Source organism: Monodon monoceros, unplaced genomic scaffold (assembly GCF_005190385.1).
Source record: "Monodon monoceros isolate NGI ecotype Baffin Bay Population unplaced genomic scaffold, NGI_Narwhal_1 Super_Scaffold_22, whole genome shotgun sequence".
In the NCBI taxonomy this organism is placed as follows: Eukaryota; Metazoa; Chordata; class Mammalia; order Artiodactyla; family Monodontidae; genus Monodon; species Monodon monoceros.
The window spans coordinates 42,974,061-42,994,690 of NW_021703779.1; the positions used below are offsets into that span (position 1 = coordinate 42,974,061).

The 20,630-nt window shown below is 50.7% G+C and overlaps 1 protein-coding gene across 3 annotated transcripts; it reads left to right on the forward strand.

Annotated features, from left to right (window-relative positions):
• Positions 1–4,706: 4,706 nt before the first annotated feature.
• Positions 4,707–20,007, forward strand: PPP1R3F (protein phosphatase 1 regulatory subunit 3F). 3 transcript variants are annotated; one of them, XM_029241138.1, is made up of 4 exons: positions 4,707–5,707; positions 15,200–15,255; positions 15,474–15,556; positions 18,240–20,007. In XM_029241138.1, exons 1-4 carry the CDS (start codon positions 4,707–4,709, stop codon positions 19,533–19,535), a joined length of 2,436 nt encoding a protein of 811 aa, XP_029096971.1. In that variant the 3' UTR covers positions 19,536–20,007. The 3 variants fall into 3 exon arrangements, with proteins under 3 accessions (XP_029096971.1, XP_029096972.1, XP_029096973.1); XM_029241139.1 differs by having other exon boundaries at positions 4,723–5,707; positions 15,477–15,556; positions 18,240–19,999; XM_029241140.1 differs by lacking the exon at positions 4,707–5,707 and adding an exon at positions 5,772–14,433 and having other exon boundaries at positions 15,477–15,556; positions 18,240–19,999.
• Positions 20,008–20,630: the final 623 nt, after the last annotated feature.

A 20,630-nucleotide genomic window follows, 5' to 3' on the forward strand; every position in this document is an offset into this window, starting at 1 on the left:
ACAGTTTTTAAAACAAAAGTGTGTAGAGTTAGAAAAAAAGGGAAAAGAACTCAAATCACAGGGACATCCCAGGCAGGGAGAGATGCCACTCTGTGAGTGAGGGGATATTTGAGGGTCTCTGGGGAAAGGAAGAAAGGAACTGCGATGCTACATGTGGACGGGAAACACCAGGGAAAGAAATGGAATAGGGCTGCGTTTCCAGAGGCCTTGCTCTGGTCCAGGCCTCAGTTTCCCCTTAAGTGGAATTGATACGGTCATCACAGTCTTACTGCCCAGGGGTGGGGAGCTCCGGATACTCTTGCAACCCATCTTCTCACAGAGGGTAAGAGGCATGGAAGTTACTTCATGGAGAAAAAAGCAGGGAGTCCCTCCCTACCCCCGACAATTCACAGAATCCAAGAGTCTGAGAATCATTGGCTCCCAGAATCCACTGAACATCACTGAGTGAGGAAAGGGAGAAAAGTCTTGCCTCATTACATCTTAGGGCCTGAGAGCTCTGACCCAGAGGGGAAGGTCCCAACCAGGCCCCAGTATTAATGAATCCATCCTCACAAAGCCTAGAGAGGCTCGTTGGGACCCCAGCCTTCTCATGGTCAGGGACACCATGGCCTGATGCTTCTGAGGCCCTCAGCCTTTGCGGTTTTCTACTTCGAAAAGTTCCAGTTTCCAAGGATTTAGGATTCTAAATATCCACCATCATCCCCGTAGCCGACAATTATCTCAGATTTTCCATGTGCCAGACGCAGCGCCGAACACTTTTCACAATTATCGTGTTCAATCCTCACCACAGCCCTTGGATTTCCATCTTGTCATCATGGCCGTTATACAGATGGGGAAAACGGAGGCACGAAGTAGTCGGGCAACTTGCCCGATATCACAGAGCTGGAGGATAGGGGCCCTGCGTTCCATTGGTGCTGGCCTTTGAAACCGCCAGGTTTCCTTGAGCACAACGGTCTCAGGTTTTAAATTCTAGGCTGCAATGATAGGGAGGTTCTGAGATTTGGAGATTCTTCTGGGGGCTTGAAGGTTTCAGGTTGTCCAAGACTTGGCGGCTGCATTTCCTCACCTCCACAGGCACCCCCTCCAACCAATGGTCAACAGGGGAGACCAGCCCCCAGGGGCTTCTCCTGACAGGCCGTGGATGAGACTCCCTGCCCTTGGCTCTCCAGTGCCCTGCATAACCCAGAGTTCTGTCATCCAATGTCCACTCCAACCCGTCTGCAAGACTGGCTTCAGGCCTGGGAAAGAGAAATTGGAAACAGATTTTTATTCACATGGTATAAACCTACTGGCCAAGACCCACCCCTTTACCCCTTTGCTTCTTTTCCTCCCACCATCTCCCAAATCCTCAAAAGAAGGAGAGCCTCTTTCCTCAACTCAGACTCACCTTTCTGGAAAAGCCCAGAGGGGGGCTGGTGGCCTGGCTTTGTGAAGACAAGAGAAAAAAAAATAGGTGAATACAAAAAAAAAAAACCTAAAAAAAATCAGCCAACAGCAATAAAAAAAAAAAAAGAACCCAACCCTCCCTACCATTAGTTCAAAACAAAACTTTCACTGGTTGAGGCTTCTGAGTTGGTGGGACATGTCTGAGACCCAAAGATGGCCTTGTGTGTGCCGGGCAGGCAGGGGAGGCACCAAGTGGGGTGAGGTCTCAGGTTGAAGGCCTGCAGGGACCCTGCATACCGCAGGGGCTTAAAAGATATGGCATGTGGTTGGAAGCAAGAGAGGGGGTGAGGCGTGTGCTCATCAGGAGGGAGTCCAACTTTAGGGATGTCCCTAAGGTTAATTAATGACCCCTTGCTCCCTGTCGACTTGGTTCTGAACATTCCCTACATGTCCCATGTAACTATAAACCAGGTCAGTTCTAGAAGCCGAGGCCCCATTCCCTGCCTCAGGACCTGTTCCCTCCTGAGAGAGGGGGCTGGTTTTCTCTTTCAGGGTCCGAGGTGTGGGCTACATCCTCCCCAAACCATCTCTCCCTTACTGTCACTTGCTCCATGAGAGGAGTGCCAGAAAAGGAGGAAAGCTGAGTGACGGGTGATGCTGCTGCTGCTGAGAGCCAGGACCCTTGCGGAATGAGGGCTGAGGGGTCAGGTGGGCAGAGAGGGGCAGAGGTCCCCATCTCCTCTCTGCACTGGACTATATCCTCTCACATGGGAGGCTTCTGGGGGAGAGTTGACAGGATTAAATAGAGAGGTTGGTGAAAGTCCCCAGAGAAGTGGGCCTTTGACAAAGACTTGAAGGAGGTGAGGGAGGGAGCCATGTAGATATCTGAGTAATTCCAGAGGAAACAGCCAGCGCAAAGGTCCTGAGGTGGGAGTGTGTCCGATTTGCTCAAGGTCTACTAAGGAGGTAAGAGTGTGGTTAGAATGGTGTGAGTGAGAGGAAGAGGAGTAGGAGGTGAGGTAAGAGAGGGGACTAGGGGGGCCGTTAATCCATGCAGGACCTTGTAGCCCATGGTAAGGACTTTGGCTTTTACTCTGAGTGAGTAGGAGGCCATGGGAGGGTTGTGAGTAGAGGAGAGATGTGAACTGTCTTAGGACGTAACAGGATCCCTCTGATTGCTGAGTGTAGAATGGACTTTAGGAGTGAGGATGGAAGCAGAGGGATCAGTGAGAGGGAGGCTACTGCAGTCGCTACATCATCAGCGACTGATGATGGCGCTGGCAGTGGAGCGGGTGGGGAGAGGGTATATTCGGGAAATATATCGAATGCAGAGCTGACAGGATTTGTTGAAGGATGAGAGTCTTGGGGCCACACCAGGACACAGACAACACCCTAACTCTGTGGGCAGGAAGGAGTCCCTGGACTACTTAACAGCTTGAACTTTTAGGTGAGGAAAAAAAAGTTCTATCTTGTTTAAGCCCATATTATTTTGTGGGGTTTTCCCTGTTATTTGCAACTAAACATACTGATTGGTTCCTGGCCCATAACCCCATCCTGGACACTGAGACCTGAGGAGGGGAGCCCGCCGGTGGAACTGCCTCCCTCCTAGGGATGCTGTGAGTCAGAACCTTGCATACAGTAGGTGTTCAGAAAATCCTCCCAGGATGAAGGGGGAATGTATGAATGGCCATGTTCAGTGGACACAAGCTACAATTCTGTTCCCACGGAAGGCGGGATCTCAAAGGAAGAGTGAAAGGGGAATGAAAGGAGTCCACTAGATGAGGAAGAAGGAGCAGCACTCCTGGGAGAGGGAACAGTAGGAGCAGAGACCGGGGACAGAAAGAAGGGAGGTGAGGCCACTGTGGGGTGTGGAGCTTCAGTCCCGCAAGAAAGACAGGGCTTTGATTTGTGATTACGTTAGTCAACATCTGCCAACATGCCCGACCAACTCCTGGCTGCATAGTCACGCTCAGTGTTTTCTGAGCTGGAGTTAGAAAAAGCTAATCTTCCCCGAAAACTCAATCTTTCATTTGGCCATTCATTCAACAATGGTGCCAAGTCCTGGAGAACACTGAGGGTGATAATCAGGGGCATTCTCGGCTGGTGGCACCGCTCAAGCAAAGGCTCGGAGCTGGGTTGGGCAGACCCACTAACTGCGACAGGAGAGTCCGTTTTGCTTTCTCAGATCTCACACTAGGATGCAGTCTAGGTCTTCAGGGGCTCTGGGCATTCATAGCCCTGGGGCAATAGGGAGTCACGGAGGGTTAAGAAGAAGGTAAATCCATCCATGAGACGCATACTCTTTCTAAGGGCTGCCTGCACTCTACGGTTCAGAGGCCCGACCACTCTACAGCTCACACGGCCTACGAACCTTCCTCTCCTCTAGCCTCCTTATTGGCTGTTCATCCCCTCCTTCACACCAGCTACAACATCCCTGTTGGCTCTGCTCTTTCCCGTCCCACCTCCGGGTCTTTCTGTCACGATACACTTTCTAGCTTCAGCATTGGTTCATCCCGTTCTTGCACTGCCCCTTGAGTTCTCAACTGCATTCACTCTGACTCCCCCATTGGCTATCTGCTACCTCTCTTCCTCGCTCTCGCCTTCATCACCCACCCCATTGGCTATTCCCCTCCAGTCCCGCCTCCGAGGCCGCTCACATACCGCCTCTTGGTCACCTTTTAGTCTCCGTATTGGCTAGCTCCGCCCTGGCACCGCCCCTTGAAGGCGTGGTGCACACTCACAAGACTCCCCATTGGCTCGCTGCAGCCATTATCGTCATCCCTCCTCTACGTCACCGCTGCACGGCTCCCCATTGGCTGTTCGCTGTCTCTACCTTCCGTCCCACTACCTACGCAACCCATGGATCTCCTACTGTTCCGGCCTCTCCGTTCGCTCCCTGCTGCCCCCATCGCCTGTAGCCATTCCATTTTCCCTGCCGTTCCCACGCCGCTCCCGCTCACATTTCCCCATTAGCTGTCCTACTTCTGCTCTCTTCATCCCGGACCCCGCACCACCCCATTCACGCGTCCCCATTGATCCCCGATCATCCCGCCTCCTACACCGCCCACTCTCGGGTATCCCCATTGGCTGCGTGCTTCCCCTGCACTCGCTTCACCGTCTACGTCACGCGTGCGCGGCTCCCCATTGGCTCTCCGCTATACCTGTCGTCTCGCCGCCTACGAACCCCCCCGTGAGTCGTATCCCCCTCCCCCCGGCGCTGGCCTTCCCATTGGCTGCCCGCCCCTTCAGGCCCTGCCCCCGCCGGTCCCGCTGCCGGTGCCGTCGGTGCCGCCGCCGCCGCCGCCGCCGCCGCCGCCGATATGGCGCGCACGGCCCCTGTGGAGCCCCCGCTGCGGCATCCCGCGCCCCCCTCGCCGGCCGCGGGCGAGCCCCGTACCTCAGTCGAGGCAGCGGTGGCCCCGCGGAGGGTGCTGTTCGCCGACGAGGCCCTGGGGCTGCCGCTGGCGCAGCTGCGCCGCTACCGGCCGTGGGGCGGGCCCGGGGCGGGCAAGATGGCGGTGGCGGCCGGGCAAGATGGCGTCGGCGGCGGGGCTGACGAGGACGACGATGGCGAGGATGGGGATGAAGGGGAGGAGGAAGAGGAGGCTTGCCCCGAGCCCTCGCCGCTGTGCCCCGTTCCCGCTGGCGGGGGGTTTTACCTGGTGCCCACATTTTCGCTGCCGCCCGTGCCGGGCCGTCTGGAGCGCTTGGGGCGCGTCATGGTGGAGCTGGAGGCACTGCTGCCGCCTCCCGGAGCGGTCCCCGGGGGTGCCGGGGTGTGGGTGCCTGGGGGGCGCCCGCCGGTGCTGCGCGGGTTGGTCCGCGTGCTGAACCGCTCCTTTGAGAAGGCGGTGCACGTGCGGGCCTCACACGACGGCTGGGCTTCTTTCTGCGACCACCCAGCGCGCTACGTCCCGCGCAGCCCGCCGGGGGCAGGAGCGGGAGGACCAGGAGCAGGAGATCCCATCCTGGATCTGGGTCTTGGCTTGGGCCCCGGCCAGGCGCCCGCCTCCTCGCCCGACGACGGCGGCCGCACCGACCGCTTTGCCTTCCAGCTGCCCTTTGCTGAGGGTGCGGGCGATGGGGCGCGCCTGGACTTCGTGGTGCGCTATGAGACCCCCGAGGGCACTTTCTGGGCCAACAACCACGGCCGCAACTACACAGTCCTGCTCCGGATTGCACCCGCTCCCACACCCACTGATGCCGAAGGGCTGCCCCAGCAGCAGCAGCTGCAGCAGCTGGAGCCACAGCCCGAGTGCCAGGGTCCCGTGGAGGCTGAGGCCAGGCAGCTGAAGAGCTGCATGAAGCCGGTGAGGCGCAGGTAATGTCTGCCAGCGCCACCTCCGCCAACGCAGTGCTGTGTTTAGGATGGAGGACAAGCATTCCGACCCAGGAGCCCCTGAGGCCTGCTCTCCGGGACAGGGAGGAGGGCGCATTCAGTCAGTCGGTCAAAGAGTAATGGAGACCAAACATGTGCTAGGCTGTGTTTTAATTACTGGGGTTTCATTCATTTATTGAATTGCACTGTAAAGCCCTGAACAAGACAGACATCTTACCTGCCCTCAGGGAGCATACAGGCTTTTATGAGAGACAGTTTGAAACAACCAGCAGGTGGATAAGATACAGACGAATAAGTTTAGCTGCTGAGAGGAAAGTAAAATAGAGTAAGGGGACAGTTTGGGAGGGAATAGCTGCTTTAGGTAGGGTGTTTGGGGAAGGCCTTTGAGAAAGTGAGTCCTGGATGCTGATAAGAGTTATGCACAGATATGGGGAGGGAGAGAGTTTGTAGAAAAGGGAACAAGGAGGACTTTCTGAGGAGGTACTGTTTAAACTGAACCTTGAATGATAAAGAGGAATAGTTTTGCACATATAATGGGAGCAGAGGTGTTCTAGGGAGAGAGAACAGCAAGTGCAAAGGTCCTGAGGTGGGACTGAATCTGGTGTGAACGAAGGGTAGTGTGCTGGAGCGAACTGCAGTGATATGGTAGTGTGGACCAAGGTCCTTACCAGTGGGAGGCAGGGAATCTGATCCTCATTTGATGGAGCAGGAAGCCAGAGTTCTAGAGGAAGAAACTGGTTGAGGAAGTGATGGGTCCTGGCTTTTCCAGTTTGGCCATGTCTGACCTTGAAGCCTGTGGACTCTCTTTACAGTTTTGCTCTAATTTAGTCTGATATCTCCTGTGGAGTTGAGGGGCTGAGCCCCTGCTCTCACAAGAAGCAGTGGCTCTGGCAGAGGCAGAACCAGATGGGCCTGGACTGGAAGCTCTTTACCTTTGTTTTTGCTGTACCACCTGTGACCATTCAGGGCTTGGGAGAAGGAACCACTTAACCCCAGAAGCCCCTGATACAAGATCCTCCTGGGTTTTCCCTGTCAAGCCATGAGTTCTTCAAGAGTAGCAGCTAGGCCTGATTTTGGGGGGAATCACCTAAGTCTAACCTGGCATAAGTAGATTCTTCAAGCACATGTGGGAAATGCATACATTTCCCTGCTCCTGGGAGGACTGGAAATGGGAATGGGAAAATGCTGTTTGGACCTTGTATATGCTTGATCAGAAGCCTCTGGCTGCAGCAAGATGTTTGTGATCCTGGAAGGGCCTTAGGCTGTGAGTGGTTCAGAAGGGTCTAGCCTGGGGCTTGTGGGCAGATGTGCCTGGGTAAGTGAGCAAGCAGACAAGTACCTACTTACCAACCTGTGTTGGTAACAGTAACCTGAGACTATCTGAGCAGGGTAGGCAGCATGGCTTTCCTTACAGGCGTAAGAGTGTGGATTCTGACATCAGTGCCTGGGTTCAAATCCCAGTCCTGTCATCTGTTAGCCTTATGATCTTGGTCAACTTATTTAACCGCACTGTGCCTCAGTACCCTCATCTGTAAAGCAGAGAGAATTATTGCAGCTACTTCACAGGAGATGAGTAAGAGCACTCAGAACCAAGCCTGGCTCTTAGTAGTGCCGTATAGGTATCAGTATTAATGCTTAGGGAATCACAGATAGTTCCTTGGATTCCCCTCCCAAACTCTGCTCTGTCCATCACCAGCTGTGTAGCTTTGCCTCAGTTTCTTCATCTGTGAGCCTCCGTTTTCTCATCTGCTAAAGGGGAATGACAGTCAATTTGTGTGCTTGGATTGGACGCAGCAAGCATGGGCAAGGTAACTGAAGCATGGTGTTAGCTTTGAAAGATTAACAGTGGCCAACATTTACTGATCTCTGTGTTGAGAGCTTCAAGTTTGTTCTCTGCTGAGTCCCACTGTGCATGCTGTGTGGTGTAGGTGCTATGGTTATGCCCATTTAATAGAGGGGGAAACTGAGGTAGCTCAGAGGAGTGAGCCAGCTTGTTCAAGTACACTCAGCTAGTGAGTGATAGGACCAGGGACAAGACGGTAGGGATGTTTTTTAAAAACTACTGTTCCTCTTGAAGGCCTGATAGGATTCAGGGCAAATTCTGCATTTCGCTCCAGGTGTTCCCATGTTCCTAGCATGTCTTGCTTTCCTTCTAGCTTTTTTTTTTTCCTTTATTGATCTTAAGTGTGAAGCTCAATAGATTTTTACATATGTATGCCCTTGTGAAACCATCACCCAGATCAAGATATCCAGCCATTCCAGTGCCCCTCGCCTTAATTTCTGTCACTTTTCCCGAGTCGTCATTCCAGCTGGCTGTCGTGGGAGCCTTGTCTGTAAGACGTGTCAGTTTGGGTAACAGAGTTTGGTCATTTTAGAGTGTGAAAGGAAGGGAACAGAGAAATCAAAAGCTTGCAGGGCCAAGGTGGGTGGGAGGGTGTTTTTCTTTTAACATACATGGGTGGTTTTAAGGAGAAATTGAAGCAGCCCGTTCAGACAATTGTTTTGGTATCTGGCCCCAGGTCTGTGGTTCCTAACATGACTTATGATATTATTTTAAGTGGGCAGATGGCTTTTCGATAGCTTCTTTATCTTGATCTCAGCTCTTGCAAAGGGGAGGTCGGTGCTCATTGCAAGATCAGCGATAAGATTTTCTTTGTAGGTCGGTGGCTTTCTTGGCGAGTACATTTCAACTTATTATTGTTTTAAAACCTGCGTGCTGCCGGTGACTTGGAGTGCTGTTGGAGAACAGCCGCTGCCTGCGACCCAGCCCTTCTGGGAGGTGGTAGAGGATCTTAGGGGATAGCCTCAGCCTGCGGGAGCCCTGTTGTAGAGGGCTTCCCATTCAGGAAGTGTTGCCTGCAGGTCCACTGTGCACCAGCACAGCCACGTCACGTGGGGACACGGGAGAAGTCTGTGCTAGCCCTCGGGATACAGCTCAGAAACTGAAATGGCTGCATTCCTCGAGCTGCTGGCCCAGGCTTTTGATAACCCTTAGGCTTAGAGCTGATCCATCAACAAGCATTTATTGAGGGCCTACCATGTGCTGGGCACAGTGCTAGGTTCAAACAGGGCCAAAGCTGCAGACTGGCGCTAAGATGTCAAAGGGCCGGTGGTGGAACCGGGTGGGAGGGACAGGGATGGAGGGTTTGTTGTACAAGACCTGGCAGAGACCCTGCGGAGTATTTGCGTGTACAGTCTCATCTAATCCTTTCAACATTCCCTGTGAGATAGATGGTTTCGATCCCTCTTTTCTGGATGAGCAAACTGAGGCTCCCAGAGTCCAAAATCCCAGGGCTGGTGTGGGGAGGAGAGCCCTCCAGGTCTGCCTTGGCTTAACACCCTTGGGAGGTATCCTATTCCTTTTAAAAATAAAGACCAAGAAAGTTGCAGCGTGGCTTTTGAGCACCCCATGACCTCTCCCCCAGTCTGGCCTCCAGGGCATCTAGTCTCACTTCATGCCATCCTCTGCCTTCTGAGCTTCTGTCACTGTGGTCTTTCCAAGGTGCTTTCCCCCTTCCTGCCTCAGGGCCTTTGTCCATGCTGTTTCCCTCATCAGGAATGTTGGTCCGGTTCCCACTGCAGTCTCATTTTGATCCTTCAGTTCTAAGAGTGCTTCCTCCTGGAAGCCTGTCCATCCCAACCACCTCAGGCCTGGGTCTTTTTATAGCAACTGACCAACCAAGCAGGCAAGCCCTGTTAGAGAATGTCATAGAGCAGAGGAGATGAGCATTGCCACAAATCCAGGGTCATTTTCCACCCTGCCTGGCAGTCCTACTGTTTTATTCTGATCCACTCTTGTCTCGTCCCTGAGGTGACTCTTTCAAATGTTCTTTACCTTCAGACTTCCTGCTTCAAAAAAACAAGTAGAAACTATAAGAATGGAACTCCCCACAACTTGTAGCCCCCAAGCCTGCAAACTGATTTCCCTCCTTTGTGTTACAGGGGAGGAGGGGGGTCCTTTTCTTCCCTCAGGCCAGTCTCCCCGTTTGTGCTCTGGGTTCCATTTTTCTGCCGCTTGCTCCAGAACCTGACATAATCAGTTACCCTTTCTCTCCTGGCAGCTTTTCACTGCCCTCCTCGCTTGAGCCTGTCTATTGGCCTTTATACATGCCAGTGTCTCTGCTGTCTTAGAAATCTGTGCTTTGACCCCACCTCTGTCCCCACTGCTCCTGGCCAGCACCCAATCACCCTTCTCCCCTTCACTGTCGACCCCCCTCTAAAGAGTTGCCTACACTTGTCTTCTCCACTCACTTCTGCCCCTGCATCTGCCAGATTCCATAGGTGGTTTTTTGGTGTTCTTGAAGTGGTTGAGCACTCCTATTTAAAACACTTTCTTCCCTTGCCTTGGGACCATCCTCTGCTGCTTTTCCTCTGAACTCTGGTTCTTCTCTTTCTCCCTACTCATTCCTTCAGCCTCATACATACAAACTCAGTATCTCTACTTGGCCGATGTCCCAAAGATGCCTCAAACTCCCCTTGTTCGAGATTGACTCCATCACCTCCATAGAGTCCTCAGCGCCCCCTCACTCCCTGACCCCTCCATTGCTCATTTTCCGTCTAAGCATCTTAAGCCCTCCCTGACCCTGTAGTCTGGGCCAAGGCCCCTTGTTCTAAGGCATTCTTTCCTTTTCTGAAGGCCCTGACCTCAGTTTGTAGTTAGACCTTCATTAGGGGATTATCGGATGACCCTCTCTGCCCTGCTAGACTGTAAGCTCCGTGAGGGGTAGGGACATGGTCTGCTTTTGTTCACCACTGTATTCCCACAGGGCCTGCCACGGTGCCTGGCACTTAACAGGTGCTCAATAAATGTTTGTTGAAAGAATGAGTGTGAGTATCTTTTTTTGGTGTCTTCCTGCACGCTAAATTGTAAGCTTCCTAGTCGGGTTTGCTCACCATTGTGTCTCCAGAGTCTGGCCCTGGGCTGATGCACAGTAAGCCCTCAATAATTTTTAGGTGTACCTGTAGCTGAATGGATGGGGACCCAACTTGCCATCTGAGTTGGCAGTTGGGAAATCAGAACAATCAAGGTCGAAACAGGATGGGCCAGGGGTCATCTCAGTTGTCTGGAGTGAGGATTTTAGTGTGAAAGTGATCCTCTTTTATTCCACAGAAAATTGATAGGGCATCATGGTCGAGGATGTGGGCCTGAGGCCACGTGTTATGAAAGCAGCACAGCCAGAATCTGAGCTGGGTGCTCCTGCTCTGGTGCCCCAGTTCTCAACTGCTGTGCCGGGCTGGGTGATGTGTCTTAACCAGCTGGGCAATGCTGGGCAAGTTGCTTTCCTCTTCAGAGCCTCAGTTTCTCTCAGTGGGAATTTGGAGTGGAGTACTGTTTGTTAAGCACTTTAAAGGCGACTTTCAAATATTTCCTCAATCTGCCTAACAGCTCTCTGAGGTAAGTATTACTATTATACCCTCTTCACAGATGAGGAAACGGAGGCACAGAGAGGTTAAGTAACTTGCTCCAGGTCACACAGCTGGTAGGTGGCAGAGCTGGGGTTATTCAAAACTACATGTCATGACCCTTTATTAAGATGTGAAATAAATTTACTGGATTCCAACAAACATTAAAAAAATAGCATAGAAAATAATGAGTGCATCACAACACGTAGTAAAGGTAAGTGTTATCTCATTCAAAGAACAACTGGTTTTCAGAGATATGTATATATGGGTGTGTGCTGGGTTATGATGTAAAACGTATTTCTTACCGTGGGTCACGGCCAAATGAATGAAGTCATTGCTGTAGCAGAAGCTCATAGCACAACAAACTGCTCAGCTTCCTCCCTCTGCCCTGCTGGATTGTCCATAAGTCCCAGAACTGACACTGACACAGACTAGCTGGGGAAGACAGAGAAGTACCCCACATAACTTGGTGGCTTTCACAGCCTCCTTCAAACCCTGTTGTTTTTAGAAAGCAGATGGCTCAGGGTAACTGGGATTCCAAGTATCTCGGGCAGATTTCCGAAGCCACCTGTCCCCTCGGAGAGTCAGCGTTATCTTCAGGCTGACTGCATGGGAGCTGGGGTCTGCTGAGTTTCCCTTTGGGTTTCAGTGCATGACCCACTTTGGACTGGCCAGGTTCTTTGAAAACACGAGTGTTGGGGGTGCTCTCAGAGGACTTGGGTGGTGGTGGCAGTGATGTGACTGCTCTGAAAGTCTGCTTTGCTCTTCTCCACAGAGGTTGTCAGCCCTCACTTGCTCACTCACTCTCTGTGGCGATTGACTTTTTTGTTCTGTCTTGGCTGGCCTAGGCTGGGGCCCACAGCACCTCTCTGAAATCTCACACCCTGGTCTCCCTGGGTGCCTTCTGAGGTCAGGTCATTGAGTCTCCTGATGGCAGGAAGACTTTTCACACCCAGGAGACAGGCATGCAGGCCTGACACGGCCCATCCTAGACTACACTGTCTTGACTAGTTCTCGCGAGAGCACCCAGAGGATGAGTGCCCAAGATGCCCCCTGGTCTGTGCTCCAGTTCGTGACTGCCCACTGCCCTTGAGGCAATACCACGTGGCGTGTGTGGGGTTGGTGCCAAAAGAGCAAGTTTCCTTCTCGAAAATTAGCAAGCATACGGGAGGTACAGTTTTGTTCTTAATCTCCCTCCCCATTTTTCTAAGAACCCCTCTTCTCTGTTACTGATTAGTGAGTCAGTATACATTTGTACTCCATTTCTTTCACTATCCTCCTTTTGATTAAAGTCATAGCTGCCTCCGAATATTTACTGTGAAAGACAGTTCAAGGATATTTAGTGTTTTTTTTTTTTAAGCCCACAGTTTCACACACTGTCTTCAAAATGGAACCCTCTTTGGATGTTATCAGTGTGGTGTGTAGTTAGTAGTTAGTAGGTGTAGATACTGTTCCTTGAGCCTCAGTTTCTGCATTTGGGAACAGTTTCTGCAAAGGGAAGGGTGTTGCTTTGAAGGAGAGATGTGAGGGTTTTCAAATGACTTGGTGTATCAATGAAAAGGGCCCACGGTGGAGGAGGTGAACAATAGATGCTGTGCCTCCTGCTTTCATCTCTCTGACTTTGGAAGTAGGGAGAGTGACCTGTGTACTTCTGCTGACTTCGTGGATTTGGGGATTGGCTGAATTACTTGACGTGATTTTGGGATGTTCCCCCTCTTCTCACCCTCCCCGGCTTTGGAAGAGATGTTCTGGGGGCTGAAGGATTTGTTTTGTATTTGTTTTTCTTCTCTTTTTCCTTCAAATGGACCATGAAGTTCTTTTCCTGCTGGTTGGCTGCATCCTGAGTTCCCCTCTCTTCTCTCTCATGTACATCTAGGACTCTGGAGTGGCTTTTAGAAGCCTGGTTATCATGCACCTGCACTGGGCCAGATGGCAGGGGAAGGCTTGCCTAGCCCTGCCCTGGGAGGAGGGCTGCCTCTCTGTTTGCGGGTCTTGAGGATGCTTGCTTTAGAAGACCCTAGGAAGATGACATTTTCTCTAATGAAGGACTACACCAGCAAAAGAAGTCAGCAGAAATTGTGTTGGGCCACAAATCCAAAGACCTGGATTTTTGACCTACTAAGGGGAGTGGTGCAGAGCCAAGCCAATTTGCTCCGAATCCCCCTTTCTCATCCGTGAAGTGCAGGAATTGATGGCTGGGCTCCTGGAGTCACCTACTTCATGCCCTGTAGTCTTCTGACTCAAATACCTCTGGTGTGATGTGTGAGCCCTAGTCTGTGGAGAAAACCAAATGGTCCCTTCCAGATCTTCCAGACTCTAGATCCATGTACATGGTTCAAGCTTCCTCCCCAAGGGTGCTAATAAAAACCAGTTCTTGCAGCTATTTCTGTGTCTGGTGGTCTCCTAGCCACATGTCCCCTGAAGGCAGGGAAACTGGGAATGAGAGTGTGGGCAAAAGGCAGATCAAAAGCAAAGCTTGAATGAAGGTGGAGGGAGGGATCTTGTCCATTACTGCTGCCTCTTTCTATCTGCCCTGGAAAGGATTGGAGATGAGGCTGTGGTAAGACCCCAGCCTCCCTCATCCAAGAAGGAGCAGTTTGTTGGTTGAGAGCACAGACTTAGGAGCTGAATGACCTGGGTTTCGATCTTTGCTGCATGACCTTGAGCCATTTACTTGGCTTCTGTTTCACCATCTGTAAGATGAGGATAATAAAACTGCCTACTTCAAAAGAGTAAAAGTACCTATCTCATAGGGTTCTCATGAGAATTAAATGAATATATGTGAAGCTATGCTACGAAGTACCATAGTAAGCACTATATTCAGGTCAGCTAGTGATATTCTGTTTCTGTAGGTAATTGTGAAGGTAACTGATTATGTGTTTTCAAAAAAGTTGCAACCACTTACCGAAATGTCAACATCATCCTGTTACTTCTGAGGAAGAAAAAAGGTTTGAGTTATTACCTCAGCTCTTTTCAGGTCTCCGCATGTGTTTTAGTTAATGGTTCCCTCATTTGCCTTAATTTGTAAGCAGTTGATACTCATTGGTGAGAATGAGAACAGCGATTTCTCCATGATCCTCATGCTCTCACCCCTGGCAGGGATTGACTGAAATACCCTTGGTTTCCACCACTCAGACCTTGGGGTCTGACTTGCCTGGCAAATGAGGAAAAAGACCAACAGATATCTATGCTTGATTCAGCCCCTGCTCTGTGCCAGGCCCTGGTGTCTGGCTTGATGTCCTCATTTCCCTCGACTGCCCTGTGCTTGCTGTACACATGCTGGCTCCCCTGTGCTCCGTTTTAAGGTGAGGAGGGTGAGGTTCAGGGAGGTTAAGTGCCCTGCCAGGCTGATACGGCGATGGGTGGAGGGTTGGCGGAGGGACCTAGGCCTCTGTGATCTCGGGTTACTGCCTTTTCCGCTGACCTCCTTCCCATTCTCCAGTTGCTTCCTTCCTTCCCTTTGCTGTTTCCTGTGCCCCACAGTCCTTGCTTGCCCTTTCTTGGAAAAGATGGTTTCCTCCACAGCCAGAAGTATACTCTAAAGAAATGATCCAAAATGTTCACTAAGCTATGCCCAATGATGTCTGCCAAAGTCTGCTTTGTGGGAGCAAGATGAAGGAAACAACCTAGCTGCCTAGTAGGAAGGGAATGGCTACGTACATTAAGGTCAGCCCATGTGATAGGGGTAGTAAGCAGCCATTTCAAAGGTTTACAAAAGTATGTAATGCTGCTTCTTACTGTTAAATGGACAAAGCCAGCTGCAAAATTATGCCCGCAGAATCTAAACGATTTACAGAATGTGTGGAATGAAATTTTCCAAAATGGTAACGATGGTTGCCTCTGGCTGATGTGTGACTTTTCTCCTGCTTCCTTACGCTTTCCTGTATTTCGTCAATTTTCTACAGTGAGTGTGTAGGACTTTGTGACCAGAGGATAGAAAGAGGCAGCAGAAGAGAAAACAGCAGCTGTCAGGTGAGGGTGGGCCAGCAGAGAGGCTCAGAAGGTGCCGGTAGGTGGCAGAACCGGCCTTTCAGGGCATCAGATCCATGCATTCTCTCCTCCGCCCCACAGGCCTAACGAGGAGGAGCTGAGGATGAAGAGTGCAGACGATAATACCCCTGCTGTGGGTAAGCAATTGGCAGGCTGGGGACTTTTAGCTTATATTTACCATTTCTTTCTTCCTCCCCTTTTCTTTCTCCACAAATTAAGAGGCACCTTCTGCCTTAGACTGTCACAGAAAGCTTCAGAGGCAAATCTGCCAGTTGGCTAGAAGAGTATATTTTCTTAACCAAACCAGGCTTGTTTATACCCTTGCCTGGCCCCGACGCTGTCCTCTTCTTTCCAGCAGAGCGTCCTGATGTCCAGGAGTCAGTGGGTCCCTTGGTGGCCCCCACGCCTCTCCGTCCGTGGCCCCAGATGACACTTCAGGTAAGCAGGCCTGGCAGCCTCTGGATGGACAGCCCGATGGGAGGCTGGGTGGTGGGGCTGACTTGCTCTGGGTCTCCCCTAGGTTGGGGGGTGGCCCCCCAAATCAGAACTTGGTGGCAGAAGGGTAGAATGCAGTTATTTGCCTGGGCTTATAGAAATGTCATTTGTTAGTTTAGCAAATATTTTTTGAGTGCTTGCTCTGTGCCAAAGACTGTTAGGGACACTGGTAATACAGTAATGACCCAAACACCGTCTCTTCATGGGGCTCACTTACATTTTAGTGGAGTGAGACATAATAAAACAAAATAGCAGTTAAAATATATGGTATTTTAGATGATGGTGAGTGCTAAGGAAAAAAGAAATAAAGGGATAAGGAGAGAGATAGAGAGTGTATGTGTGTGGGGGGGGGGGGGTGTTGGGGGAGGGAAGACGTTTGCAACTTCAGATTGGGTGGCCAGGGAAGGCCTTGGTGGTCAGTGAGATTTGAGAGAAGATCTGAAGAAAGTGGAATAGTGAGGCATGTGGATAACTAAGGTAAGGGAAGAACATCTCAGGCAAGTGCAAAGTCCTCAAGGTGGGGCCATGGCTAGTATGTGTGAGGAACAGCGAGGAGGAGGCCGTGCAGCGGAGCAGAGTGAGTGAGGGGGAGCAGCAGGAGGTGAGGTGGGAGAAGTGGAGGCACAGATCACGTGGGGCCTCACGGGCCATGGAGAGGACTCTGGCTTTTACTCTGAATGGCAGGGGAGCCACAGGAGGGTCTTGAGCAGAGGAGGGCCATGATCTGACTTAGGATTTAACAGGCTTCCTCTGGCTGCTGTGAGGAAAATAGACTGCAGGGTTGAGGGTGGAAGCTGGGGGACCCTGAGGAGGAGGCCACTGCAGTGGTCCAGGTGAGTGATGCTGGTGCTGGCAGGGAGATAGAGAGATTCTAGAGATGTAAGTGTGTGTGTGTGTGTGTGTGTGTGTGTTAACTTTTTATTACAAAGATTTTCAAACATATAACAGTAAAGAAACTGGGAATTCCCTGGCAGTCCAGTGGTTAAGACTCCGTGCTTCCACTGTACAGGGCATGGGTTTGATCCCTGGTCGGGGAACTAAGATCCCACATGCCATGCGAGTGGCCAAAAAAATAATAATAAATAATAAAAGTAAAGAAACCAGTATAATGAATCCACATATACTCATCACCCAGCTTCAACAAATTTCAACACGTCCATTCCTACATTTTTCTATACCCCAGCCCCTGCTCTCACCTTCCCTATGGAATTATTTTGGAAAAAATCCAGACTTTATGTCATCCTTGAATACTTTGGTTTGTATTTCAGAAAATTAAGCACTCTTTAAAAAAACCCCACAATGCCACATTACCCCTCAGAAAATTAACAATAATTCCTTAGGATCATCAAATATTTGGTCAGTGTTCAAATTTCCTTGTCTCATAAGTGTTTTAGGGTCCAAACAAGGTCAATACATTGTATTTGGTTGATGGGTCTTTTTAGATTTTTAAATCTGTCTCACTTTTCTTGCAATTTGTTTGTTGAAGAAGCCTTGTTTGTCCTATAGAGTTTCCCACAGTCTGGATTTGGCTGATTGCATCCACGTGGAAACACATTTCTACTCCATTTTTATTAATTTATTCTATTTAATTAATTTCATCTAGTATTAAATTTAATTACTATTACTTTTATTAAATATAACCTGTTATTATTAAATTAATTTAAATAGAATTGATTCTACTTAATTCTATTTCATTTTATTTATTAGCTGGAATTCTTCTCTAAAGAAAAACTTTCTCACATCAACTATTTGGCTACCTTGAGCATATATGCCCTGAGGGTATATAGTTTGTATAGAAAAAGCTGGATAAATACTTAAAAACTTCCCTTTTATTTACCAGTTTTCAGAAGAAATGAACTTCTCCAAAGGTGACCAATTAAGGGTTTTAAGTTTTGGGGTGGCATTAATAACTCATAAATTTTAAACATATTTGATGAGTTTCAACCCATTGCACCTATTTATTTATTTTGACACTTAAATTGAATTGTCTCTGGCCAGTGGGAGCTTATTTTCATTGGCTCTAGAGTTCTTTTGATACATCCCCAACATTCTTTGAGCACTTTCTCACATTCTTGTATGTCAATATGTCCCAGCCTCATCTTGTACTTTCCCTGCCCCGAACCTGGAAACAGTCATTTATTTCAGAAGCCCTGATTCCTTTCAGTGGAGAATGGTATTTAGAAACCAAGATCTGGGTGCTAGATGTGCTTGTTGCTACTAGATTGGTCATTGTTTCTAGGCCTTGTCAAAAGACAGAGCTAGGAAATAAATTTTGTTTAAAAGAGAAAATACGTGAATTCATATGGATATTCTGGATATGTTTTGGAGGTCAACCAACAGTAGTTACTGATAGTCATTCACCAGATATTGGTGCCCACTGAATTCCTCAGCTTTATGATCTACAGGAAGCCCCCTTTTATTCCACCTAATTTTGTTATTTTAATGTAGACATAGTCTTTGGAGTTAAGAAAATTATAGTTCTTTATGGAGTTTTCACTTGGAAACACCTGTGGGGCTGGATGTGCGCTGTCACCAGTTCTCACTGTCTCTGCTTGTTCCATCCCTTCCTCTTCTTCATTCCCTTCCCTCTCTCTCCCCTCCCTCCCCCCTCCCCCTATGGCTCCAGGTTTCTGAAGTTACAGTGACTGGCAAACCCCCAGAGGAAGGTGATGTTCCCAGAAGCAGTCCACCTGTGGCTTTCACAGAGGTCCCCCAGGCACCGGCCATCAGGATTCCCCTCTCTTCCTCCCTCTGTGGCCTGGGTGGCTCTCCCAGGGACCAGGCCTCGGGGCCCGATGCAAGTGAGGGGGCAGCTGGGCCTTTCCTGGAACCCAGCCAGCGACAGGTGGAGGCTACGTGGGAAGTATCCAGAGAGAATGGAAGGGGCCGAAAGGACCCCATAGTGGGAGCTATCATGGATGAGACCCCCGGGGGTCTGGAGGTCGTGAGTGGGTTGGAGGAGCTGCTTGGCGAGGACACCATTGACCAGGAGCTGGAGCAGCTCTACCTGTCCCACCTGAGCCGCCTGCGGGCTGCCGTGGCTGCTGGTGGGACAGGAGGTAGTGGGGAGGGCCCCACAGATGGGGGGGTATCTCCCAGCCATCCCCTGGGCATACTCACGGACCGCGACCTGATCTTGAAGTGGCCTGGCCCCGAGCGGGCCCTGAACAGTGCCCTGGCTGAGGAGATCACGCTGCACTATGCCAGGCTGGGGCGTGGTGTGGAGCTCATCAAGGACACCGAGGACCCTGATGAGGAGGGGGAGGGGGAAGAGGGGCTCCCCATCATACCCTCCAGCCCAGAAGGGGACACCCCCAAGGAATCGCCTCCGGAAATCCTCTCTGGGGCCCATCCTGTGGTAGCCACTATGGGAGATGTGTGGCTCCCGTGGGCAGAAGGCTCAGGATGTAACAGCCCTGTGGTTCTGAGTATGGAGGGTCAGTTCACTGGGGCTCCAGAGAAGGGGATGGGCAAGGACTCTGACTCTTTGCATGTGAATAGGGTGATAGCTGGGGTGACTGGGTCACCAGGGGGGACAGAAGTCCAGATGGAGTTTACCACTGAGTTGGCAGACAGATCGGTTTCTATATTCGGCAAGGAGCCAGCTGCTCCAGTCCTGCAGGGGCAAGATCTCTCCCTCCTTGGTTCCTTGGGGGCTGAAGTCTGTCCTTCCAGCCTGGCCAGGCCCCATGTGAGCTCCCAGGATGAAGAGGGTTCAGGCCCAAGCCTTGAGCCCCCAAAGAGGTCTCCAACCCTAGCAGCCCCTGCAGAGAGTGTGTGTGTATTGCCTCCCCAGCTCTGGGGGCCCTTGACCCAGACTCTGGGGGTCCTGGCTGGGCTGGTGGTGGTCCCTGTGGCTCTGAACAGTGGTATGTCCCTCCTGGTGCTTGCGTTGTGCCTCTCTCTGGCCTGGTTCTCGTAGGAGCTGCTTGTGAGATCAGCAATAACAGGTTCCCCCTCTCTGGGGAGGGGTAGCCCCTCCCCCCAGAGGGTTCAGATGGGATGTGTGGCCTGTACAGCGAAGGGTCCTTTGCTTCTGAGAATGCTTGACTGGAGAGAGGCCTTCCTGTCCCTTAGCTCTCCAGTCAGCATGGGGCTCGCTGCGGTGATACCAGTGGAGAGAAACAGCATTGGTGGATGGTGTGAGTGAGAACTTTCAGAATGGAACTGGGCATGTCCTCCCTTCCCATCCCGCCCCCCCCCCAAGCCTGTATTTATTTTTGTATAATTCTCTGGATGAGGGAGAGTGGTCATGAGCTGGTCTTGGGGCACAATTACCCAGAGATATATTTATTAACAGCCAACCTGTGCAACCTGCTGGAGCTTTATTTTTAATTTAATTTATATAGAGTACCTATTATTATATGCCACAATACAGCTCTATGAGAAACGATGTGTCGTCTTGTGCAATGTTCTCCTGTTTGGGTCTGAATGTGCAGGGTGGTCACGTTCTGTGGGAGGACCACGGTGGGGAGTGGGTAGGGGTGGGTGGGATGTGGTCATTGCCTGCTGCTGCTGCTTCAATATGTCCTTGAGGATCTGTGTCACCTCATCTTATGGTACTAATCCATGTGGTCTGGTGGTCTTTGGGGGGGCAGGTCCTTTGGTCTTTTTCACATTCTGCCAGGGAGGGAGGAAGAATGGTGGCCACATGAGTGTTTGGTGTCACATACATGACTGCATGACATGTGGTCAGCTGTGGTTGAGGGGATATTTGTTGTGGATCAGCCACAAGGTTTTGAGGTTAGTGGAAAAAAAAAACCCAAAACACAGCCTTTGACACTAGCAGGGAGAGCCCTCTGCCCTCAAGATTGAGGAGGCCTCAGAAAGGACAGAGGACTTAATGTGCTGTGAAAAATTCATTTCAGAGTTGCTGTCCACAGACATTGCATTCTAACTCAAAACTGGAAACCCAGAAGCTTTGAAAGAAAGGATAGATGTATATACTGCATGCAAATAAAAAACTCTGCATAGCAAAATAAAACACCATATATTTGTTTGCTTCCCTTCACAGCAA

Coding starts and splice junctions, on each gene's coding strand:
- PPP1R3F (XM_029241138.1), top strand. CDS start 4,707: ATGGCGCGCACGGCCCCTGTGGAGCCCCCGCTGCGGCATCCCGCGCCC. Junction 15,256..15,473: donor CGATAATACCCCTGCTGTGG/GTAAGCAATTGG, acceptor TCTTCTTTCCAG/CAGAGCGTCCTGATGTCCAG. Junction 15,557..18,239: donor GGCCCCAGATGACACTTCAG/GTAAGCAGGCCT, acceptor CTATGGCTCCAG/GTTTCTGAAGTTACAGTGAC.